Below are 26,031 nucleotides of genomic sequence, written 5' to 3'. Positions count from 1 at the left end.
TGTGTTCTGCGTGACTGCTCACTGTAGCAAAATATTTTATGCTTCTTTTCCTCAACAAAGTGTACTGAAATGTGATGCAAAGGCCTCCAGTGTTTCATGTTACTTTGCAGAGGCCAAATTTATTGACACAACTGAAAGCTTTTCTCTAAGAGCTTTTTAATACTAAGGGTTTTGAGATTTTTAAATTTTTGCATGATTTGCTGAAATGGATTCCTCGTCTCTGCTAAGCTAATTCTCTCTTCTTTCTAGGTGCCAGAATAGCTGAATATTCCCAGCTTTATGACCAAATTGTCTTCAGAGACAGTACACCTAAGGTTCAGAAGGAAGCCGGGGCCACTCCTCAGGAGCCATCAGCTGGGAGGTTCTCCACACCCATGTCTCCTCCCCGTTCCCAGCCTGCCTGTGACTGCTCAAGAGCAGAAGATTGGCTTTTGCATTCTACCTACAGTAACGGCGAGCTGGCCGACTTCTCTCCGTGCTCCGAATCCCAGGACCCAAACTCCAAGAACTCATTTACAGAAGCTGGTACAAAAAGCAATTTGAAGCAGTTGCCATCAGCTGGCTCAGTGCCTTCCCTTCAAATTTCCAACCGTTTGCACGTCCCGGCGCAGAGGTGGAGTGCCATTATAAGCCAGCCAAACAAAGAAAACTTGCACCAAGATCACGTCTATAACTCGCTGGGGAGGAGAGTAAGCAGTGTAAAACCACAGACATACAGCAGGTCACAGTCCTCTTCCTCAATAGTGGTCAACAGGTCTGGAGAATCAATTGTATATAATAATGAAATTGATAAGAAAAGGCTCCATTTGAATAGGAACTTTCGATTCAACAGCCATCAAACTCCTGGAATTGCTTCAGGATATACAGGGCCTGAGATGAGAAAGCAGATCCCTGAAAACTATTCAGATATGATTCTGCAGGATTCTCAAAAGGTCCTAAGAGTGAACAGAGCCTCCCCTCTGACAGCACAGATGGCTACTCAGAACTATTTTTCGAATTTCAAAGATTCTGAAGACGGAGAAGGGGATGATGATGACTATGTTGAAATAAAGTCTGAAGATGAGGGATCTGACTTGGAGACTTCTCAGAACCAGACAAGGAAATCAGATCCTAAACTGCGTAACACAGATGCTGTTCCTTCTGAAATGTTCTGTGGCAAAACTGTCTCCTGTACTCCTGCAAAGTCTGCCAGCAGCAAACACACACTTACCCCATATCTGACTGCTTACAGTGATTCGGATAAACTGAATGACTACCTATGGAGAGTACCATCTCCTAATCAGCAGAATATTGTCCAGTCTTTAAGGGAAAAGTTTCAGTGTCTCAGTTCAAGTAGCTTTGCTTGATGCTTTCAGTAATTTCTAGCTGTACTGCCTTATCATGACAGAATATATACTAGGACAATCAGTACTGGCATCACGTATTTCCATAATATTACACTATCAGGCATTGTACTGCAATAATGTTGTAAATAGATGCAAAATGTATCTTTTAAAAAATGGTTTAGAATCCTGGATGTGAAAAAGGCCATGTGCACTGTCTGGGGTCTCTCTGCAGCACATGTGAACTTCTCATCTCCTACTGGACCTTCACATCTCTTCCTTTCTTAGGTGTGATACCCCCTGATTCTTGCCATCCAACCAGGTGTAATAACATTTGATTCTTAAGCCATTTTATCATTTGGAAACTTTGGTATTTAGACTTTCCAGTTGGTGTCCAGTGTTCTGCATCCAAAACACCTGTATGATTACTCTGCTTGCATACAGGAGCATTTAGCTGGGCAGCTGCTCCTGTGACTGTTCAGATTTCTGAGCAGGGTTCTGGTGATTACACCAACAGCTACGTGTGCAGTTGCACACACCTTTTTGCACGTTACTTTTCATCAGGCAGATTCCAAGTGTGTGGGACCAATGCATATACTACATTACTTTAGAGCAAGCTTCTTACATTTTAAAGAAAATCTAGTCCTAGTTCTTGCGCCAAGCTGATAGCTCTGTGTCTGAAGCCTCTTCTCTACTTACTGGAACTGCATAGGAGGCAGAAGACAGGCAGTGGAGGCTTTTTATGAGAACCTTTTTATGAGAACCTGTCCTTGCCTGGGGAATGGTTTTGGCATTAGAAGCGAGCTGCACTGCTTTTCAAGAGGGCTAGGCCAGTCTTGGTACCTCCAGTGATGGTGGCATTTGTGACAACAATCCAAATCTGAGTGTCTTGTAGCTCAGCACCCAGCTGTCAAAAGCTGCTGGGTAGAGTTTGAAACAAAGCTGTGTGTTACTCGCAGTGAGCTGCTGGGCACTTGTTCAAGCCCCAGTGTCAGTAACCCTGTGAGACAATGAGGTTTGGCCAGATTCTTGGGCGAGATACTAATTGTGGGGCACATTTGGCCCATAGGGTGGTTCAGTGATACTGCTGGTTGAGTGACAAGCTGCAGTCCCCAGGGCATGCATCTCCTACAGCAGGAAGTGACACTTCCTGACAGAGAGAGGTAAAAGATATCTTTTGTAAATCAGTCCGTGCTGACTTTAATCCAATTTATGTACAATAAAAAAGTAGCTTAAAAATGAGAATACATTCCATTCTTTTGCAAATAGTGTGTAGAATAAAAGCTGCCATTTAGAGCAAGGACAGGCTTTCCAGTACCATCTACACTTAACTCCCCTTCATCATCTTTGTTGCACAGTTTTGGATTCTGTTACTTGAAAACATTGTACCGAAAGGAAAGCCTAGATACATCTACACTGATCATCTTGTGTGACTGCTGTTCTTTTTTGGTGCTTACATTTTTCAGATTACATGGATAAAGCCAGTACCGAGTTAAACATATCAATAAACAAAGGAATTTCATTGAAATACTGTTTTTACTAACCACGTATCACTCCCCTCAGTTACAGAGCACTGTACTTCCAGAACAGCTGTTTATTTACTACATTGGTTACCATGAGGAAAAACTGAAGTTATTAGTGTACAGCTAAATAATTGTAGACTAAGATTTGAGGACTTGAATTTATTAGAACTGACTAAATTATTTACCACACGTATCTTGCATTGGCTAGGAATTGTTATTTTGAGGGCTGGTTGGTCATGGTACTTACTAGCTCGTACCACAGGGGTACTTGTTACAGTCAGCACAGCCCCTGTGATAGGACCCCTGTCTATCTAGTAAAATCCGACTGAAAAATAATGTTGTACATATTTAAGACGCGGAGGTGTAGCAGAGCCCATATTTATTTAATATAGCTTGTAAAGTATTGTAAATATGAATAGAAGGTAAATCTGTGGGCGCGCGTCTAGATTTGTTTAAACGGCTTTAGGAGAATGTTTAACTCGCATCTCATGCAATCAATGGAATTGGGAGGGAGGGGAAAAGAACCAACCAACCAGAAAAAAGGGACTTTACTAGTATTGTAACTTCTCCCAGGGACCATTTCATACTATTTTTAATAAACGTTGAGTATGCAAAAGCTTTGGGTGCTTTTCATTGCGGGGCGCGCAAGAATGAAGTTATTGGCTTCATCCTGTCGGAGCTGCTGTTCGGGGGTGATGTGGATGCAGTTTTTCTCTTGCAAAGAAAAAGCGGAAGCGACAGCGGGGGCGCGGCGGGGCGGGGAGCGGGGCAGGCGGCGCTCCATCCCCGCCCGCCCCCGGCCTCGCTCCCGCCCCCGCCCCTGCCCCTGCCCCGTGCCCGCCGCGGCTGCCGGGGCGCCCCGGAGCCATGAGGAGCGCGGCGCTGCGGCGCTGCCTGGCCCCGGCACTCACCGCCGCCGCTCCAGCCCCGCCGCTCCCGCTGCCGCCGCGCCGCGGGCTGAGCGCGCCGCTGCCCCGGGCCCGCAGCGCGGCCGCGGCCGCCCGGTAAGAGGCGCACGTGGGGAGGCAGCGCCGGCTGATGCAACCGGGGGGTGCGATGGTGTGGGCACGCAGGGAGGAGGGGTGAGAGGGATTTGGGCGATGCGCCCTCCCCGGGTGCGTCGGGTTGGGTTTTGAGGTGGGATTTTTGGGGCACCCCGTAGGAAGATGCCCCCCTTCGCCCAGAAGCGCTGGCGGGATTTGCTCCGGGTTTTGGTTTTGGTGGCGTTTTGGGAGCGGGCAGAGCTGCCGTCATGTGGCGTGGCTCAGGTGAGGCGGTGCGCAGATGTGTGCCTGGAAAACGTGCCCCTGGTCCCTTCTCGTCCCGGTTCAGCCCTGGACGGGATAGTTTGCAACGACATTGAATTGAACTGGTCCTTGGCTTCTGCAAGGGTAGGAGCTGTCAAAAATCCACTCCAGGCTGTTCTTCTCTGTTTGTCTTCCTTGGTATGGGGGACAGACAGACATATTGTAGGGGGTCTCCTCTTTGCCCACCTGCACCCGCAAAAGGTTAACAGAGGCGAGCTGGCCGCCACTTACCCAGATTTTTTTTTCCAGAAAGCATTCCCAGTGCCTGGCTGTCACTAGTTTTTCCAAGAAGTAATGTGGGAAACAGAGCTGCCTTGTCTCCCTTCTGCCAGTGGTTTTGAAAGGCATCCATGAAAGTGGCTCTCTGCTGCCCAGGGGTTGGTATAGCCCGGGTTAAGCCGTGGCAGCCCCAGCTGTAAAGGCCTCTGCATCTCCCACTGCCCTGGCCAAGGGTATGGGGATGAAGGACCCACCTCACCCAAGAGCTGATCAGACAGCTCATGGTGCTGATTCCCTTCCCATGGTGGGGCTGGACAAGCCTTCTCATGAATTAGCACAGCCTAGCTATAAAGTTTTGGGCATGCCAGGGCAATGCCCCACATACCTATTAAAAAAAAAAAATGGCCTTTTGAGGTTTTCTGTACCTGCCTGCTGAGCATCAGCCCTCACAGTTCACATCCAACCATAACTTTGCAGATTGAAAATTTACAAGCCCAAGCATTTCTGTTACATTGTTGACTAATGTTGGTTTCTGCCCACTAATGTTAGGAGGATTTATTTTGTTAAAGATTTGCTTGTCACTGTGTTGCAGCAAAGTTACTGACAATGCAAAGAATTCCTTGGCCTCTCTTAAGAGAAAAAACCCCCGGCTTGAGCCAACGCTTGCCATTATTCAGGTAAAGTATGTCTGTGCACTCACTGGCTGTGAGAGATCTCCTTTGGTACCATTAGTTGTCTGAAACTTGAGAAGCACACCCTGCAGAAAGTAATTTTAATCCTTTATTATAAAGAATATTGTCTACTTTATTATAAAGCAAAGCAATAGGATGAGGTAGCTCCACCAGATGGTAAATTGTCTTTCTTCAGGCCTGGCAAGGCTTTGCAAAGGAAAGGAACAGTTTTATCCCTTCTTCCTTTTGCCAATATAATCTTCGTTGTTTTAAGTATGGATCACTTTTTCTCACACCTTGTCTAAGCTGATTAACTTAATAGTTGAATTAGTGTTCTCAAACCTTTATTTAGCATGAAGCTTTTTTTGCAATCCTGAGCAAAGTCCTTACATTCCTGAAAATGTGGGCTCCCTTCACTTCCCACTCCTGAAATAACAATGCCAGGATTAATGAAAGACCCTTTTGCTCCCTGTCAGCCATGCTACCTTTGGGTAGCTACAGCTTATCAATGTCTTCCTGCTCTTCTAAGGAGAGGAAAACCACACTAAAAACTCCCAGTCAGCTCAGAAGGGTTTGTGTGAAATAGGTGTAAAGTGTCAGCATCCTGTAGAAGTAGCAGCACTTTCTGATGTGAAGGAATCTTGCAGAATTGAGAACCATTGTTTCACTAATGCTGTGTGAAGAGATTTCCATTTCACGGATGGTGCCATTTTTGATAGGCAATCAAAATCAGAGATGAGGATTGCTATCCTTGCAAAGCTGAAAGTTGTTCATTCTTAGATTTCTGAAGGTTTGAAAGCCACAAAATTAGGGATGTTTATCATTCAGAGGGGACCCACTGCCATGCTGGCAAAAATGTAATTGTCCTGTTTCCTAGGATGGTGGTATTGATTTTGAGTGGGCACACACTCAAACTGACCCAGTAGGTTTTAAGTTTAAAACACAACTGTAAGTATTTTTAAAGTACTGATAGTGAATTTAAGTAATGCAACAACAGCTTTATTTCAGAAGGTCTTTTAGTGAGGCTGTCTGAACAGACTCTGTCATCTCTCACCCTTCTTGATAATTGCATTTTCACAGAGCCTCTAGGGCTAAAGCTTAAGGATTGATAGGAAAAAGCAGTGACCTGTTTTTTCTCACTCTTGTTAGTCTCCAGCCAGTTGCACCATGATCTGGACTAAGACTGGGATCTACTCCAGCCCAAGGGGTCTAAAGACACTTCCTTTCAACCATGTTTGTCTCCTGGGTCTGGTTTTCTGCATGGCCACATGCATGTTTTGTGCTGGCACAATAGAAGGGATGTCCCTCTTGTCCCTGTTTACCTCACTTGGTCTGCCTCGTGAGGTGCCTGTAGGAACATGTGGCCTAGATCCCTCTGGGTAAAATTCACCCAAGCTCTGTTCTCCAGCTTTCCAGCCACTCTGACTCTGGTCTAGTTGTGAAGACTGAAGCAGAGCCCATTTTAAATGTGTATTTGTTGGTGCAAAGAAAACTTGCTTTGGTGTGCAGATGTTCTTGCATGCTCTGCTCTACCAGTAGTGTGGGCAGAGCCTTAATGTTTGTGCTGCTCCCCATGTGCCACATCTGCCCAGAGGAGCAGAGGGAGGGCAGGGGAGTCACCTGCTTTACTTGTGAGTAACAGCAGCTGGCATGACAGGGCACCCCCTCTTCTGCAGGGCTGGGAATGAGGAGCTGCAGGCTGAACCTGCAGTGGAATGATTTTAGGACTGTCCTTTTCCTCTTGAGTCAACTGAATCTGAATCAATGCCAAAACTGATACCTCTGTTGCTTATCATTATCCATGTTGAACCTTGGTTGAAGCTATGCAACAGCAAAAAATGATGGGGGGTGCTTCTTAATTTTTTTGATACTGAAAAGTAAAGCATCAGGATGATGGTTAACAGTGGAGCTGTTGCCCTGCAAAGCTCAGCAAAGCACTACTGGCTCCCCTGCACCTCCTGCCCTGCCCTTGCACTGTGCAGCCCATGTGCTGAGCTCTGGCCTCACCTGTGCTGCTCAGTGGGTTTTGATAGGGGCTGGTTTAGGGCAGGGACTGTCTGCACTCACACAAGGTAAGTGTTCACCTGCCAGTGCTGCAGGGACATTACAGGCGACAGTGTGGTACCACCAGTGGCTCCATCCCAGTTAAACTTCTTGAGCAGTCAGTGTGGGCGCACAGTCCCACATTTGCTGTCACAGGGGAGCAGCTGCTGGGCTGTCCCTAGAACTCTCACTGAGCCCTGCACAGTGTCCTCAGTGTGGCAGCTTCTGTGCTGCCACTCAGCACCAGGTGTGACATTTGGGGAGTGGGATGCTGGTGGTGCAGTGCCAGGAATGCTGGCAGTGCAGGGAGGGATAGAGGGAAAGCCCTCCTTCCCTCACAGGAGTTGTGCCTCTCCATGAAGCCTGTGCTTTTTAATCTCTTTTTTTCACTGTCAGCAGTCTTGAGCTATTAGGGATTATCAGGGATGGCCTTCTGCTTCTTTCTTAGAATTGTTTCTTATTAGTTTGAGTACTTTAGACACAGACATTGTCACTGTGTTTCTTGCATAGATGTGCATTAATGTATTCATTTTTAAAATGTATTGTTTTAAAACTCAGTTACTGTTTTGTTCCCCCAGGCACATAATGACCAGTTGACTCAAGAAGCAAACAAGAACTTGGCCAAAGAGGTAAGATTTAGCTGATACATACATGTGTTAACAATCATGAGCTCCTTCCCTTTGGTAATTTTAAGTCTTTTCTTTCAACAGATTGGTCTACATGTTATTCACATCTGTCTTCCTGAAGGCAGCACCAAAGATGAGGTAACTGAAGTACCTGAAAGAGCCTTCCTTTTCCATTTTTGTCATAAACTTCTATTTATTACTGACATTCATTATTATTTTGATTGACCTCTGGTAACTCAAATTAGGCTTAGGATTGCCTTGGTTTAAATAGCAAATATTATCCCCTGTCGTGGTTTGACCGGAAATGGGACATCTGGGATATTTTGTTTTGCTGTGATTACCAATGGGTAATTGGAATTTAAGATGGGCACTTAGTTTGACCAGTGGGACATTTGGATCCGCCTCTTGAGACTACGAACTCAAGGGGTTAAAAGCAGGGCTCTTGGCCTTCGGAGCCCTCTTGGGATTTCCGGCGTGAAGAAGTCTCTCCCCCGGCCCAGTTTCTGGCTGGGCTGGGGGAGGGGAGAGCCACGTGGGCCATCTACGGTAGGCCCGGGTTCGGAGGAAGGGTGGCAGACCCTTGAGCGACCAGTTTATTCCCCCCCCCCAGAGAATGCAGCCCGTGCTCGAACTGTATATCTTGAAACTTGATATCATGTGCCGGCAGGCAGCACGGCTGGGAGGAGAAAGGGGGGGGGGGGCAGCGGGCAGTCCGGCCGCCTGGGAGACCTTTTAACCCTTTGGGGAATGAAGGCTTCGCAGAACATTGCCTTTCCTGGGAAAGGGACAGGAGTGGAAGATGAAGGAAGAAAATTAGGCCAGTAAGGAGGGTCTGGCAAAGGGAGAAGAGAGATGTTGAAGGAATGGAGGAAGATGGAGTGGCAGTTTTTGCTGGACTCTTTTTTGTTGTATTTCCATGGACTGTTTCCTGGTGAGGCAGAGGCTGTATTGCAGGGGGAAGCGGAGGCTCGGCGTCAAGAGAGTTTGGTTTTGAGACCCCTCGGCCCCAGGGGGTATAGAAGACATGGGGGGGGACAGAGGTCCCAGGATTGTGACTGTACTCTGCTTGGAACGAGACGAGGCATTCTTAAAAGGCCCTGAAGGCAGGCCCCTGCCCCATCCCATGCCAGGTGGTGAGAGCACCTCGGCATGGAAAGGAGATGTCACGAGGTAGCAAGATACCGGGCGGATTGCTGATTGTGACAAGAAGTCCGTGGCACAAGGAAGGACTCCGTCTATCCCTTATGAGCTGAAGATTTGATTTTTTTTTCCAAAGGGTGGTGCCAGACCGAGTGTGGATAATTTTTTGGGAAATGTAAATGTGTTTGGGAATTTGGTGGGAGGAGGATAAGGAAGTGTTTCTGTGTAGTTCTCATTCTCCTTGTTTTTTTTTCCCTGTGTGTGTGTAGGTTAGTAATTGTGTGTGTAGTTTAGTAATTGTGTGTGTAGTTTAGTTAATAAACTTCTCTTTATGTTTAAGTTGGAGCCTGCTTTGCTTATTTCCTGGCCACATCTCACAGCAGATATCAGGTAAAAGGTATATTTATGGGGGCCTTGGCTTTGCCAGGCCTAAACCATAACATCCCCTTACTGGCAAGAATGAAAAAAGAGAATTAATGGGCATGTCTGCTGTTCCCTGGCAAGCTGGGGTAGAATCAAGAGTAATGTTTTGGGTTTGTGCTTGGTGTTGAACCCCACACCAGCTCAGGCATCGTGTCTCCCACAGTTGCTCTTCTGACTGTACCTGATTATTACCCAGATTATTCAGGGAAATTATAGATTGCATGATTATATGGGGAAGGGAGGGGAAATGAAGGGGATGTTGAATTTGTCTATTGATCTTTTAATGTTTCAATTGTGTATTAAAAAAGAAACATCCCCCCCAAATAACTAGAGGCCTGAATTCTTTGCCTTGTTGAAGGTGCAGCACTTAATATCAATTATGTTTTAAATATAGAAATTCATGTGAAAATTAAACAGTGAAGGAATGTATTGTAGAAGATGAGACTGTTATCAGCTGGCCTCCTTGTGCTTGGCAAGTTTGATAATCCTGCAGGCTTGTGAGTTCTGTGTGCTCTTTTGTTTTTTGGTACACTTTGTTCTTAAAATGTTACTGCCTTGCAGTGTAATCTCAAGAACTGCTTCCAGGTACATTAAAAGGAATTTACTGTGAAGTTTTGTAGATTATGGATAGTCAGCTACCCATTTAAAAAGAGGGGGCTTTTGTAATGAAAAACAAATACACTTTGTTGTTGGAAAATGCATTTTATCTGTTGAGTAATATAGCAGGAAATATGTAAAATACAGTGACTGTGCAGCAGTAGTTGCAGTTAGTTTGAAGTCGTATCTTAGAAGTGGCTTAGCTGTGTATTTAAAGAGAAAATTGGGGTACTTCTTTTATTTAAAGGAAGTTATTTCCAATAAAATTTATCATGATTTGCTGACTGTCTTGCTTACTCACTATGGCAGTTTTTCTTCATCTGCTAAAATCCACATCTCAGTTGTGTTCCCTGGTGTGGGAAGGTGGGAGGGATTTCAATCCCATGCACATTTGGGTTTTGTCATAACTTCCTGTGTACAATAAAGTCAAGTTAATACTATACTACTTTACCCTGCATGAGTTATAAGTAATTTAAAAGCTGTGATGATGGAAAGCTGAATTAAAGTAAGATGCAATTAAAATGGAAAAGTGAATTACTTTTCCAGGAGGCATAAATACAGCTTGAGTTTTTAATTGCTCCGTAGGCTCTCAGCATTTTGTACCATATCAAAGGGGATTTTTAAAAGAAAAATGCAGATATTTTCATGTCCATATACATTCACCCTTTCTAGTGCAATGTATACCAGTCCTGTTGCTGTCAAGTGCCATGAGACCTTAAATATGCCTGGTTTTGCCCCAGGAGTCAGGAAACTAAAGAGGCATTTCTGTACCTGTGACATGCTTTTGTAATCTGTGTTTAGCATGAAAGTAGTGTGTTCTCTTGGTTCAGAGTTGCAGCTAATCTAACTCCTGCCTAGTTCCTAGCTTAAGGTTGATTGCATATCAAGTGTTTGGGTAATAGAGTTCACAATTACAATGAATAGTTTACAAGAAAAGCATTTTTAAAAGGCATGGTATTAGTTAAGGGGGAAAAAAAACTAATTATAATCCTTTTCTGTTGGATATTAATCCAATTCTATTATAAAGCTTTATGATGCTTGCACAGTGGTTTTGTATATAGGATGGGAAGACATGGTTGCATAACATTTCTCACCTAAAAAAACATGTTTGACATGTTTTGTTCCTTTGTATTCTTTCTGGTCACAGCAGAATAGCATGAATCAGCATTATATTTTAGAGAGGAGGGAATCAAGGGTCGGTAGGACAGTCTCAGATATGACCAATTATCAACCACTTGAACTTGCATCTGGTTCAGAACTTGAACTCCATAAACTTCTCTGTGGTGCCTTTTCAGCCTAACAGTTCTTCACAAGGCAATTGCCAGCTCTTAGGATTGGGGTGTTTTGAGAAGGAAAATTGTTAACCATATATGCTGGTTTAATAAAATGATTTTTTTTCTTGTATAATTGTTCTTTCAAGTGTTACAGCTTTTTGTCCCTCTATTGGGGTCTGATCTGGTCCTGTTTTGCCCTATGTATTAACTCAGGTGCCCTGTGTCTAAAAGCAACTTCAGAAGCCATTACAGTGACAGGCTTTTGCTGAGGTTTGGAGTGCTGAAACACAAACTGCTTTTGGCAGCACAATGTCACATAATATGTGTTTGCTTTGCAAGATGTTTAGAATAGAGTCAGGGTGGCTTAATTTGTTAAGCCACTGATAACAAACTGAGTAGAGCTTTTTCATTTGGAATTTACAGTAATAAGCCAGAGAAGCCAAGGAGGCCATAAAGTAATTGAAAAAAATTACAGGTTTTACCTCATTCTAATCATATTCTCCTTTTATCTGTTGTTCTGATCTTTAATGTTTTTTATTAACTTCCTAGATTGTCAGTGAAATCTTGAGGCTCAATGAGGATCCTAACGTGCAGGGCCTTGCTCTTGACCTCCCAGAAAGCTTATGCAGCAGTAAGGTATTAAATGCTGTGAAACCAGAAAAGGATGTGGATGGGTAAGTGGAGCACTGAGAAATAATATTAGCAGGCACAAGCCTGATGGCTCTGTAAAATCAGTTTTCTCCTCTGCTTTTCATTAATGGATTCCTCAGTCAATGTGTCTAGCTGTGCTATTGAGCAGTGATAAAAGATGCCTCTGAATCAATGAGAAGTCTTTGCTGAAGTAGTTTTGGGCATTATCTTTTTATTTTTTACATAATGTACATTCAGGACATAGTCCTTTCAAAGAAATAAGAAATGAAATCTTGATTTACTGACGATACTTAAGGTATTTCATCACTTCAGTAATACAAGTGGTAGGCACAAAGTATTGAATTTTCACAAGAAGGATTGATGGAAAAATTGCAGAGAGGTTTTAACTTCCTTACAGCACTCTCTTGTGGTGAGAGAGTAAGCTATAATAGTTTGGACCCATTAGCACAGATTTCCAATCAGTGTTGAGTCGTACTGCTCTCAGAAGAGACCACTGGTGTAATTTAGGTTTGTGAGTTATCATTTTGCTGCTCTTGTAGCCTTCCTGCTCTTAGCTGCAGGCTATTACCATTTTTTTATCCCACTCTCTTCTTTTTTTTTTTTTTTCATGTCAGGAAAAATATCTAAAAATCCTTCAAAAACCTTTGCATTATGTGGAGTACAGGAGATTGTCAGTATGGGAACACCTGGGTTGCCCCTCCTCTGCCAGCTTGTCTCTGGCAGCCAGTCTGGTCTCACTGCAGCCACTGAAGTGCTTGTGCCCAGTGTGCTGTGGGTGACATGGTGACAAGTAAAGAGCTGCCTGTGTATCCTGGGATTGTGTTACTCATTCTAACTCAGATCCCTTTCCTGGCCTCTCTTGAGGCTCAGTGTTTGTCTAGCTGAGGTGTGGGATGATACAAATTAGCTGCAGTACATGACTGCCAAAGGATTTGCTTTTGTGAGAGATGTTTGCTCTTGGGATTTAGCTCTTAGCCATGTTACAAGCATTGCTGGGGATTTATGCTATGCAAGCTCTTTTTTATGTTAAATTGCCATATTTTTCCACTGCAGATTATCCAGTGTAAACCTAGGACGTTTGGTACATGGTGATGTCTGTGACTGTCTGGTTCCTCCTACAGTGTGTGCTGTGATGGAGCTTCTTGAAGATATAGGTGAGCCTTCTATCACAATCATTACATTAATTTTGGCCTGTTTTAATCCTGGCTATGAGCCAAATATAATCTGACTTTGTTGTGTCTTCTCTTTTGTGTTGCTTTCCCACCTGACATGTATTTATCTCCTGCTAGTGACAAGGTGTCCTCCTGCTCAGTGACATCTGAATGCTGTATTTGTAGAAACAGTCTCAGGCCTACAGATTTTGGGTATTAGGCAGAGGTTAGCTGCCATCAGGAGGTTTAATTTCACTGAAGACACACAAGACATGTGAGTCTTCCAAACAGAAAATACAAGCATCAGTTGGGGATTTCACTTGATTGTCTTGATTAGTGTGAGGAGTTGGGGAAACCCAGGTTTGTCTGTAAATTGCTGCTGAGCAAATCCTTTCGTTTGGATTGTGCTGTGTCAGTGCTGACACTGAAATGACAGATTTAAACAAGCAGGTTTAGTGTGTGTGAAGACATTGTTGGTTTAAGGCAGTGTGTCAGAAGTTGTCTCTCTTACAATGATTCCTAACTGTTGAAGCAAGCATTTCTGTAGCAGAACTGTAAACAGGAGATTAAATGTACTTAGTAACAAACATGAATGAAAGGATTTGTGCAAAAAAAAAGCCAGAAGAACAGTATTTGCTTACTAGAATTTAGAGAGTCACCAGGAAACTCCTGTGGTTGCTGTCACTGCACAGGCTCCAGAAGAGCCAGCTGTGCTGCACAGCTGCTGTGCTGGTGCAGGCACAGGGCACTGTCCTGTTCTGAGCCCCTCTGCAGCCCCTTCTGCAGTGCTGCAGCCCTGGGGGAGCTCCATGCAGCTGCTGGTGCTGGTGCCCTGCGCTGGGGGTGGCTGAGAGCCGTGCCTTGTGTCACACAGGTGGGAAGAAGGTGCTGCTGGTGGGGACACACGGGGCAGAAGGAGCTGCCCTGCAGAGCGTGCTGCAGCGCCAGGGAGCCGCCGTGCTCAGCTGCCACTGGGGAGCCCCACAGCTGCAGAGTGAGGTGAGTGCTCTTCTGTCTGCCTGGCCTCATCCTGCATCCCCACTGCCTGCCCATCCCTGCCCACCTGATGATCCTGCCCTCAGCTGCCGTTCCCAAGAGGGAGACTACTTGCAGTCACAGGTGGCACTGGGGTTGCTGGTAGCCAGTGTGGCTTAGGGTCTTTTCTCCTTCCTGCTTGCTCAGAAATGGTGCAAACACTGACCTCTACCAGAATATTACATGTAACAGCAGCTGCTCTAACTTCATTATTTTACACCAAAGGAATCCAACAAATGTTTTAGCTCTCCCTTTCGCTTTGTCTCTGTGCAAGAGAAATGCCCTCTTTTTTTTTGTCCTGTGATACTGTCATCTGCATGAAATTACTTCCACTGGATTTGTGTTCTAAAAGTTTGAAAGTGTTGCTGCTCTTGGGACAAAGAAATCCCAATCTTAATCTTTGAAGAGAACCGTAAAAGAATTCAAAGAAATTCAGGAGCCTTAAACCGAAGGATTCGCACGATCTCCCTGTCTGCTTTTTGCGGAACTTTTAGACACAACTTAGAAGTTGGTATGACTTCCTGTGGAACGTAACAGTTTGTTCCTTAGTCCCAGATTCCACAGGATGCTCCAGCTGGGGTGGCACTGTCCTGGGGGCATGTGCAGCAGGGTGCAGGCTCGGTGCTGGGGACAGCTCTTGTGTTGGACAGCCCGAGCCGCAGGGTGGCAGCCAAGGCAAACCGATGGGCTCCGACCGCCGGGCCTTGGAGGCGCCGACAGGCGGAGGAAACAAATCCGAGCAGCTGGGATAGAAAGTTCTCTGGCACACCCGTGTTTTCACAGCTGTGGATGTTTTTGTCAGGCCTGTCTCAGCTCTGGGCTTTTAAGTGACTAACAGCACTTAGGAAGCATATGGCGCTCTGGGAGATGGAGTGCTGTGAACTTGATCCTTGCCGTGTCTCATTCCTCAGCTATTTCTCACCGCTTGGGGCTGTGCTAGAGGACTGCTCTGGGCTGGATGGGGTGGGTGACAGGGTGGCCAGAGGTGTTTCCACTGGTTCACAGCAAAAAATCTGGATTGGGCCCAGAGCTGCTTGTGCAGTGCTGTCAATAGCTGGAGAGAATTCTGTTTCCTTCCATCCAGATGCTTTCCCATAATCATGCTTTGCTTTTTGGCATTCCCCATAGCTTACCTCTTGGATCAGGCCACTGATTGGAAACAGAATGGGAAGCCTAAGTTTGAGGCTTTGTGCACTTAAGTCTTCCCAGGTTCATTTTAACTTTTGGCAGTAAAAGAGTTTGTACTTTGCCTGTGGGACTAATCAGCAGAGCCCAGGGGAAACCTACCTTCCTCTTCCTCACCTGCGTGCCTGGAGCAGCGTGTCGCCAGTAATCCCAGAGCTGTGCTGAACCTGTCTGGATGTCACTCTGATAGTTAACTCTAGTTCCTTGATAAAATCTAATGCATGCAGTGAAAACTATCCTGTTTCATATTCCCAGAAGTTGGAGAGTCAGAAACTAAGCACAAGTTTCTAACCATTGTTTTTAACAATGAAGTACTGTAGCAACTTGAATTTGAATGACAATGTTGTTAGATAACATGATTATAGAATTTATATTCTTCTGCTTGTTTAAAATGCTGATTATGAAAAACAGGTTTAATGTTCACCAGGTTTCTTCTCTTGTTTTTTTTTGTTATTTGAATTTCAAGATTTCAAGTAAGAAAATGTGTTAGTTGATGTTTAAGTTTTTCAAAGACTTGAAAGAATCAATTCATGTTTTGTTTTTCCTACGCAGTGCAGTAACTTTTCCTTTCTCTGAACAGGACACCTCTGTGGTGGCAGTTTGTGTGCTGTTTTTTGGAAGTATAACCTGTGGTAGCATAACTTCATTTAGGAAGTGAGGGATAAACTTATGAAGAGTATGATTTTTTCACTGAGATGCATTTGTTTTGCAATATATACCAGGAAAGGAGAATTTTATCTTAAGGGTAGCAGAATGTTATTTGTTGTAATCCATTGGCCAGGCCTATTTGCATTGGAGCACTAACTCTAACCTTAACCATGTAATGCCTTTCTTAAGTGGTTACTGCATTACCTACTAGCTACCTACTAGCTCTGATGATTTGTTCTTCTTTTTAAAAAGGACAGCATAACAACAAGTGTTTCCTTTAGAAATTCTTTTAATTTAAATGAGTTACACAACACTAAGTTTGTAGATTTTTTCTATGAGGTTTGGTATTGCTATGCACTTGTTATTTCTTTTTTCGCTTGTCCACTTTTGCAAAAATATTTTGAAAATGATCAAGAGGAACTATGTTTTAATCCACCTTGGGAAAAGTTTGAAAACGTAGGGGTAGCTCTCCTAACAAACAGCATAATGCCATCTACCATCTGACTTAATGTGCTCCTTTAAAGCAAGCCTGTTCTGTCTTATGGCAGGAAAAAGGAATAAAATAAATAATGGTACATTTCCATTTCATTGCTTTGCTCTGAAATAATGGACACTCAATGTTCTTTTCCCTCTCCACTTCATGTTTTTTAAGTTGAGCAGATTATTAATACTTCTTTTTGTTCCATTTTGGTTTGCTTGCCTTCAGTTCTCACAGCAGAGCCGTGTCCTTCAGAACTGTTGAGCTTTCTGGGTTTTCTAATAGTTCACAAATGGAAGAAAGCATTTTGGAAGATTCTGGCACATCTGTGCAAAGTTGTCGTGAAGAAACATTGTTCTGTTTGCATTGATAGGTTCAATGTAAAAGAAGTTACAAAGTGAGAGATAAAGACAGAAGCATCTTAGAGAAAATACTTAAGATGTTATCATTCTGTTAAGCTTTGTGTAGATAGCTCTTCAAAGTACATTCACTGCATTGTGCCTGAAGTATGACCTAGTGACATACTTTTAGGGACATGTCTCCTGAAATTTTAAAATGGGACTCCCCAAAAGTCAGTTCAGTATTACATGTGAAGAATAGGAGCTGATGTCTTTAATCCTTCCTTTTTTATGTCAGAATTATGCTTTCTAGTTTGAAAGGAAGTTGTCAAGTAGATTCATATTGGAAAAAAAATGGATTATTTTCTTGCTAAAACATGGGTAATACTTAATACCTGTAAGAAAACAGAATTTTGTTTCAGTCATCTAAATTCAGTCAGTCATTATTTCAGCACATCATCTTTAATGTTGTCCATCTGTGAACGACATCGTGTCTGTTTTAAGAGAGCTGCTATCATACAATTTTATTGTAAAAGAAGTGAGCATTGGTCTGTCTAGGTATAAGTAGGAATAGAAAAGTTGTTTGCAAAAGTGAGGTTAAGAACTATGAGAGTGGTTCAGTGGTTCAGCTGGAGTGCTGAATGGGAGTTTCCTTTTCAGGTTGAAAAAGAGCTTCTTTTGGCCACAGTGTGCATTTACTTAGAGCCCACACGTGAGCTTCAAACTCTCAGACATTTCTGAGCTATTTGCTCTCCTAGTTTTCCTTTCTTGCTAAGACTCTTGTTATGGGCAGAAGAACACATTTTGTATTGTGAGCATGAAGGAACAGGAGACCAGGCACATGGATCCTGTAAGAGGTGAGGAGAGGGAAGCTCCCTGAGTGTTTCTAATGATGATGATGTAGACAAAGTATTTCCACTTCAACATCTTATGCACATCATCTCTGTTCCTTGCAATTTTGAAGTCTATCCCCTGTCTGTAAGCTAGAGAAGCAGTTGCTAAAGTGTGGGTCATAGTGGCAGGCTTGAGCCCACAGCAAAGGTGTGGGCTTGATTTTCAAGTGCACTGTGTAGAACAAGTGCATTCAGGGTGATGTGGCAGGGAAAACTGGAAGAAACCATGTAATTAGTACATGCCTTGGTGGAAAAAGTACCTGAAACCAGTCACTGACTGAAAAAAATTTCAAAATTTCAGATAGAAGTTAGAATTGCTGTGGTTAAAGTGTAACCTGATCTGTAAACTAATGTGCAACAAGAGTTTTTTCATGAAGAGAGTTGTGAAAAAACTTCAAATCAGATTTCTATTCCTCATCACATCTCTTTAATTTTATATGGCCTAGCTTCATATCCAGGACTCTGAGGGTCTACATTTCAATTTTTAATTTTAATTTTTATTCTGTTTGATCATGCATTTAAAAATGGCTTTTGTAGCAGTCCATTTTAACTATGGGAAAATGAAAATTTTATGCAGTCTTCACAGCAAAATGGAGTTTCAGTGATCTGTAATATACAGCTACTTTGTGCCATTATCATTTAATACTTGGCTGGAAAGTCTGTATTGTTGTTTTAACATTTGGTGTTCTGTCTTGGGAATGGGTGGTGCTTCTTAATCTGCTTCAACTTAAATCTTGGTGGAGGGGATCATATTTTGTTATGAGGTAAGGTTGCAGATTATTTATTGGCACAGCTCTTCCCAACTGAAAAAATATTTACCGGTGAGAAGGCAGGATACTGCTGGACTCTTGGCTTTGTCTCCAGCCAGTTGCCTAGTGCATTAGGGAGGGTTTGGCCTGCTGCTTGTCATTCCTTCCTCTGGCCAGCCTGATGGGATGGAGCCTGGCTGTCCAGGAAGCGTGAGGCAGGCAGCCACATGCTCTCCCTCATGGGTATCTCCTTGACCTTCTGGCTATGGCTGCCTGTAACATCTGGTTCCTGTCAGATGTGTCCTCTGTGTCCTCTGTGCAGGGACTGTGATGCATTTGCCAGGGGAGGCTAACTGTGATTATTTCATTGGACTTTTCCATCTCTCACGTCCGTGATCAGTTTCTGATGTAGGAGTTGACACTGAACACGCGTGCCAAGGCTTGCTTCTTGCTTTAGTGACTAAACAGGCAGTCAAAAGGGTGGGTTATGGCAAGAGAGAAAAATCTAAAAGCAAAGGAGGCATGGACACAACTTCTTGCAAGTGAAACTAAAATTCCCTGATGGAGATCACATAAATCTCTTCCAAGGATACCCAAAATTCTGTACACAAGTATTTTGCTTTCAGTGGACTTGCTCTCCCAGTTTCTGGATATGCATTTAAAAAATACTTACAGGGGAAAAAATCTCAAAAATGTTTGTGATATATATATTTTATTGACTCTGCAGGAACTTTTTCAATAGTTGCACATAAAATATTGTTTTCTTTGTGAAATAAGGGAAAGGAAATCACACTGGGGAAGGCTCTGAGAAATCAGTGTGTCTTGAGCCTATGTTACAACTCCTTGCTGCCATGTGATACAACTTTTTTCATGGAGGAGGTGGGGCAGGGCAATGAGATGAAAGGTCCAGCTGGTTTTCTGCTAAAATTTATGGGTATGTGTGATGTTAGCGATCTGAACCACCGTTAATGTTGGCTACAAAAATAATTGTGTTCAGCTGTTAAGAACATTTTTCAACATTAGGGCCGGTAGTCATAGAGATGAATATTTGGTTCCATCAGTTGTTTTCTGACATTACAGTTACATTGAATAAATTCTGTCATAAGCATGTTGGCTGAACATTCATCAGAATTATTACTTGTTGCATACAGGTCTCAACTTGTTCATCAACTCACGATGCTAAGCGCTGCGCAAAGCTCTTAGTCCTTGTCCCAGAGGCTTTGCATGGAAAGGCATCTTGACTTACAGTATATGATTTATAACTGCTAGAATGTGAATTATTTTTTCCTTGCAAAAAAAAAAGGCTGTGATTATGCAACTGAGAAAAATCACTGTTTTTCTCTGTGTTGATGTTGATTGTTACAGCAGAGATTTCCTTCTTTTGCAGGGTAAGGTGTGCCTTCAGCATGGTTTTTTTGGTACATGAGGCATTGCAGCATCTTTTTATCCAGATTTCCTTGCAGATTTCCCAGTACCATTTGACCTGACACTGGGCAAGCATTATGACTTATGTGCCCCTCTGGGAGTGGCCTGTAAGCTGATATTTGCATTAGACTCAGGAGTGTGACCAATTTGAACAAGGCTGAATGGCTGTGCACAGGCAATCACAGGAGTGTTGCTGGACCTGTGACTGAAGCCTGAATCAGCTCATTGCATTAGTAATTTGTTAAGCAAGTAAACCTTCTCCCACATTTCTGTCTTTGTTTCCACATGGGGATCTCAAAGGAGGGTTAGGCCATCCTTGGGTCCTCTGAGGGGAAGATGGAGTTTTTTTAGTTTTCTGCCTTTTCCGCAGCAGTTACGTTCTTCTCCCCTCCTGGATGCTCAGCTGTGCCAAAAACCTGCTATCCTGACAAGATTTGTAGCTGTTCTTTCTTGGCAAGAGTGTTGGGCAGGGCTGTGTCAGAGCACTTTTGGCCAAAAAAGAAGCTGGAACTCTTGTCAGTCACAAATCAATTCACAGAGTGGCTCACTGGGTTTGTGACACTTGGAATTAATTTACGTTTATCCAAAATATTACCAAAGCTGCTGCATTTCTGAAATAATTTTTGTAGTCAGGCTTGAGGCAATGCTATGTCTGTGTTTTGCTTTTTTGGTGTTTCTCAATACATCTGCCTCTGGTGCTGTCTATTATCTCATGGTGATTCTGGTAAAGGACTCTGTTTCAGAGGAAGTGGGGAGAGAAAGGCACTTGGGTCTTTGATTATAAGAATTTTTGTGGTAACCACTTTTGCTCCAACATTGCTGGGTTGAGCTAAATCAGGGGCAGTGATTAGCAGACATGAGCTGAGAAGGAAAGAAGTGCTTTAATTGGTATTCAAAGGCACTGATCTTCGCAGAAGGGGCCATCCTGCATTCCTGACAGCTGGCCTGGTTTTCTACTGTCAGACAATCTGACTGTACTCTTTATAAGTGCCTATTTACTGTCTTTCAACCCTTCTTTTTCTTAAGTTACTCAAAGTTATTTTGGACTTTAGGACAATGGTAGAACTTTTTGTTTGGAAGGATATAATTCCCATTAAATATTGATACTTTGACCTCATTCACCTGATCTCACATTTTGTTTACCTAACTTAATTTTAAATGCTATTAAGTTTCGTTGCAGGTAAGAATCAAACTATCAGTTTGGATCAGTTTTTGTTCTTGTTGTCTGTAAAAGCTTTGCTCAAAAGGCTATTGCTGTGTAAGTGTGAATATTTTTAAGATGCCTATCCAAGTGTGTGTTTCTAAGATGAAGTGCTTGTTTTGTTTCTGGGGGTGCTTTGGGCTGTGCCCAGCTCCGTCACGCAGACGCGGTGGTGTTCGGCAGCACGAAACCCCACGGTGTTCCTGTGAGCTGCACAAAGCCTGGGGCCACCATCATCAACTGTGCTCGTGATCCTCTGCCAGGTAAGAGGTGATAAAAGGGAACAGCTCTTGCCAGTGGTGTGCAGTGAGCCTTTGGGATGGGTGTGGCATCTTGGTGACAATGCAGCGTGGTTAAAAGCCGCATCTCTGTGAGGGCCTTTAAAGGAGTGTGCACAGGGCATGTGCACACCTTTCTCTGGTGTATAAATAGGGAAAAGATGTTGGGCGGGAGAAGAAAGGTTGGAACGGATTCTTCATACCAGGATGGTTAGATAAGTGATGACCCAAAGGATTCAGAGTGTTCAGAGTCAAAAGTCGTCATCTGTTGACTTTTTTGGGTCATCAGATGCGCTATTACATAGTGCTGTTTTGTGTAGTGTTTTATCCTATGACTTCTGTGGGCTCACCTGGAATATGGGAAAAGGAGAAGGGAAGAAACATCAACTGCAAAGTGCTGTGAAACTGCAGAGGAGGGAGTACAGAAATCATGTGTAGTTAAGAAGAGGCAGAATGTCTCCTGCAGTCATTTTTCCATCAAAAAAGGGTTTGGATTCATCTCCTTCCTTTTCCCCTAACTTGTTGTGGAGGGTGTATGTGTTCAATGATTTCTCAGTTGAAAAAATGCTACAGAATTTTCTTGGGAATAAAATTAAGAAATCTTCCCAGAAGTTACTCTGCTGCTAGAATAATGTGTAATAGTAATAAACAACATGTAATTTTACATCTCCTGTAAAATTTCTTAAAATTCTATGAATATCTAGATTTTCTAGATCTAGATATTTTCTAGATTTTTGGTGTGTATATGAATTTGACTGCTCAGCATCCCAATGAGATTATGCTGCAAATGAATAGGAAAATGAGTAAGTACATGGATAGCATGACTGATTAATCTGGGGTTTTTTAAAATCTTATCACAAGTGCACTAGATTTACATCTATTGACCAAAAGTGTGGAATGAGCATAAAGCTGAGAAAACCTAATTGCATGGATTTTAAACTAAGGGTATTCCCTAAGGGCAAATGAAGCAGATACTCCATGCAGAGCTAATGCAAGATCAGGCTCATAAAAGAGCAGCTGCTGTTCCCATGCAAAGCATGGCCTTAGCAATAGATTTTTTCCTTGTCTTTCATGATATACCCTTGACTTGAACAGACACTGCAGGTGTGGAGATCTGGGTTATTATTCACTTGATTGTCTGAAGGCATTTGGACATTCACTGTCAGCCTCCCAAAGCAGATCTCTGATCCTGCTGAGGATATCAAGGGTGGGTACCAAGCCTTTTCCCTTCCTGATGCTGCACAAGTTGTCCAAAAAGAATCCTGGACTAGTGACAAAGAGACTCCTTGCATCTCTAATGCCCATTTGTTGCCCCTAGGGGTTTTTGGATATAATTGTTAAAGTATCTGTAGGGCAGGGCTTGGCACACAGATCTCTTGAGCAGGTACCCAGCATGACACAGCCTTACATGAAGGAGGAGTGGGGGAGGAAGGGAAAGGAATAGAGAAGAGAGGGAGTGGTGGTACAGCAGTCATACCTAAAAATAAATAAATAAATAAATAGGAATCTCCCCTCATTTTAATCCTGAAGGCAGAAACCTCTCATGTGACAGACCTGGGGTGGTTCTGACAGGATGGGGTAAGTCAGTCCATGCAGCCTGAGTGGGCACCAGGATTGACTGGACTCTCCCAGCACTGTGTGCTGCCTGGTGCAAGCCCCACTTTCAGATTCCTAATTCTCTGCATTGAGAAGTGAGTCTGAGCCTTCACAGGCCTCAAAGTTATGCAGTATAACTGCATGCTACATCTTAAGACTTAAATATCTTCATGCCTTAGTTACTCTAAAGAACTATAGATAATATTAGTGTTTCCCTTCTCTGAAAGTGTTGTTAGAAAAACTGCATTGCACACCACAGTAACGTTCATTTCTAATGCAGGAAATGTAAGATTTGGCATAAACATCTACATCTCTTTGCATTTTTCAAGTTGTAGCACTCTGTTGAGTACTGCATTTTTTTTTGAAAGACAGCATGAGATTTTTATCAAGATAATCTAGCTAGAACTCTACCAAATGTCTCTCTGTCTTTTGGTAATGCTTTTGAGGTTGTCAGAACTTTGGGGTAACTCCAAAATTACAGCAGAAATGCATTTTACCAGCTATAAAAATGTTGGTCTCAAGGCTTACTAGAGAGGAACATGAAACACAGGTGTCTGACAGGAAGAATGCACTTAGTTTAGATGCAAGATGTTTGTGGAAAGCCCATTGCGGGGTAATTGTGACCTTGGAGAAACAACTGAGTCTTATAACTGTCTCTTGACTTCCATGGAATCTGGCTGAGGTGCTTGGAAATTGTTCTGGATTTTTTCTTGCTTTAGAAATGTCCGACTTAACATCTGTGGGGTCACAGGAGCTAAATGAAGCCTGAAAGCAATAATGGCCATGAAATAACATTTGTTCTTGGTAGATGGTGGCTAGATTTCCAACTTGTGTGGGTGTGCATGTTGTCTAACACACTTGCATGTTTTAAAAGCACTCAGAATTTCCAAGCATGTAGCTGAACTGGGGAAATGTAATGTTGTAAATCAGGAGAGTAGAGATAAAAGTGTTCACTCCAAAGTGGCAATTCTTTTTCAAGTATTTTTTGACCAAAGGTTTTTAAATTATCACAATTTTAAAACATTCTGCAATTTTCTAGCAGTGCAACATCTGCTTCTGTTGCACTGACAGTCTTGGAATCAGGTGAGTGCTGGTAGAGTCTTGCAGGAATATACTTTATATGTGAATGTATGGAAATGAAAGTAACTTTCTGAACAAAACTTAAGGATGACAGAATTATTTGAGATTTGATGTCCAACTCCTTTGGGGTCACTTGAAAACTGAAGCCCACATGGTTTAAGTATGTTAGTGGGAAATTCAACCATTTCCCCATCTCTTCTCTCTTCTGAGCTGCCTGAGCAGACAGGTAGCACATGGCAGCAGCTCTCACTCACCTGCACAATAGGGTATGAGTCAGAGGAGGGAGCACAATATCTAAAGTTCAGCTGAACTGACCATAGTCTGAAGCAGAGAGTGCTATTGCAGCTTCCATGTGGAAAATTTATCCTAGGAGAGCTGTTGCAATCCTGTGATTGTCTTGCTAACTCCATGCATGCATGACTTTCACCTCTAGCTTCCCCTTCACCCCTGTAAAAGCCTGGTTAGTCATTTGTGGGGTGACTGTGTAGCATAGGCAGTCTGAGAGAAATAGTTTATTGAAGGGAATTGTCTAATTTTAATATGTATTTACACACATGCTAGCTCTGCCCTGATAAAAATAGTTGAATTAAGCCAAATAACATAAAAAGTCAAAATGTTTCTGTAAAGCACAGCTGTCTGAAAGGGGATTTTAAACTTCATTCTTCCTACTTCATTTGTCTGTTTGGCAGCTCTCCCAGCCTGGTCTCAAAGCAACAAGAGTCAGCTTATGACTGTAATAGACTTTTCTAGTAAAACTCCTCTGTCTAAATCTAAAGCTGAGCATCTCCAGAAGAAATTGTTGGGTTTTTGTTTATTTATTTGTTTGTTTTAATTGCAAATGTTAACGCAAGAAGGACTTTTCAGACACTTTCTTAATTAGAGTTTAATATGAGGACTGTTGCCTTCAGCTTGGTTAGCTGTGTCACTGATGTGTGGATGCCTGCTGGCAGGAAGGTTTGAGAAAGGGTCAGGAAACACATGGAGTGAGGCTGAGGGTCTGCAGGGAGGGTCTCCTGCTCCCTCAGCAGTGGGTGTGGGAGAGTGGGCTGTGGCTGCCACCCTGTCTCCAGTCTGTGTGTCCTGTGCCCTGCTGTCTGGGACCCTTGTTGGGAGGGGTGGTTGTGCAAGGAAACGTGAGCCTTTTATGACCAGTACAGAAGGGGTGAACAGAGCAAGAGCTTGACCAGGGCAGGGCTTGCACTTCAGTTCCCCCGTGGCAGAAAGGTTAAAGCTGTCAGCGTACATTTGTTATTTTTTATTACAATTATATCTACGCCCTTCAGAATGTGGCCACGGCCTTGATATGCCCACAGAGACTAGGATGTGAATTTTGGAGAAATTGTGTCTAGATAAAAGTCAATGAGCAACAACAGAAGAACAAGCCAGAAGAAGGATTACAGCAAAATGACAAAATAATATGTTTAGTTGGGGTAGCTAATGTATGATTATCATTTGATATATTGCCACTAGAAACAATTATAGCTGTCTCTGAAGTTGAAGTCACTCTGTTTTGTGTAGACTATCCAGAATACCTGCTTTTAGTATCATGCTGATGAAGATAACTGTTGCTATTCAAAAAAAAAAAAAAAAAATTGCATCTACTATTTCTAAGTTATAATAATCCTGTATGGTATTTGTGATCATTTCATTGTTCTTGCCCACTGTAGTGTGTGTGTCAAAGAGAAGACAGTCTTTACCATGCTCATTTAGGTGTTCTGTTTAAGAATGTATGTAGCTTTTCAAATACAGCTGTGCGAATTTCTTTGTGTAGGTTTATGTAATATGTTTCAGAACATACAGTTACTCTCTGATTTTCATAGTCTATTCATCCTTCTGGTTGGTTTCATTTGAAGTATTAGAGAAGCCACCTATAATTTTGTCAGTAATATTGTTAAATTTCAAGTCAACCTTCAGAAATTTTTTATTTGGATGTAATTTTCAAATACACATGCTCCCACTCACAGAAGATTTGTGATCTATAACTGCAATACTTATATTTTTCAGAGAAACACAGCTATGGTCAGCAGAACAACCCTGCTGCTGAAAAGACTGTTGGTTCTCTTGCAGTAGCAATGAGAATGCAGGTTAGTGTACCTCTGTTTGTAGATTGTACCAATGTTGCAGATTTGTTGCTCTTTCTATAAGTTGCAGAAATTGCTTCTACAGTTTGTATTTGTT

At 42.9% G+C, this 26,031-nt stretch overlaps 2 protein-coding genes across 2 annotated transcripts in view; both read left to right on the top strand.

Moving 5' to 3' along the window:
* Positions 1 to 3,446, top strand: part of PLEKHG1 (pleckstrin homology and RhoGEF domain containing G1) — a 125,882-nt gene extending 122,436 nt beyond the window's left edge. The window contains exon 20 of the mRNA XM_054280196.1: positions 250 to 3,446. Coding sequence (XP_054136171.1) covers positions 250 to 1,346 — 1,097 coding nt within the window. The 3' untranslated portion in view covers positions 1,347 to 3,446. The remainder of the gene's footprint in view (positions 1 to 249) is intronic.
* Positions 3,447 to 4,913: 1,467 nt separating this feature from the next.
* Positions 4,914 to 26,031, top strand: part of MTHFD1L (methylenetetrahydrofolate dehydrogenase (NADP+ dependent) 1 like) — a 139,947-nt gene continuing 118,829 nt past the window's right edge. The window contains exons 1-8 of the mRNA XM_054279702.1: positions 4,914 to 5,048; positions 7,664 to 7,714; positions 7,796 to 7,849; positions 11,695 to 11,819; positions 12,850 to 12,950; positions 13,822 to 13,946; positions 21,051 to 21,162; positions 25,858 to 25,937. Of these exons, the coding sequence (XP_054135677.1) occupies positions 4,914 to 5,048; positions 7,664 to 7,714; positions 7,796 to 7,849; positions 11,695 to 11,819; positions 12,850 to 12,950; positions 13,822 to 13,946; positions 21,051 to 21,162; positions 25,858 to 25,937 (783 nt within the window). The remainder of the gene's footprint in view (positions 5,049 to 7,663; positions 7,715 to 7,795; positions 7,850 to 11,694; positions 11,820 to 12,849; positions 12,951 to 13,821; positions 13,947 to 21,050; positions 21,163 to 25,857; positions 25,938 to 26,031) is intronic.

Source organism: Melozone crissalis, unplaced genomic scaffold (assembly GCF_028551555.1).
Source record: "Melozone crissalis strain CALT ecotype California unplaced genomic scaffold, PUWL_Pcris_2 ptg000027l_1, whole genome shotgun sequence".
Taxonomy (NCBI): domain Eukaryota; kingdom Metazoa; phylum Chordata; class Aves; order Passeriformes; family Passerellidae; genus Melozone; species Melozone crissalis.
This window is presented reverse-complemented; position numbering and strand designations above follow the sequence as displayed.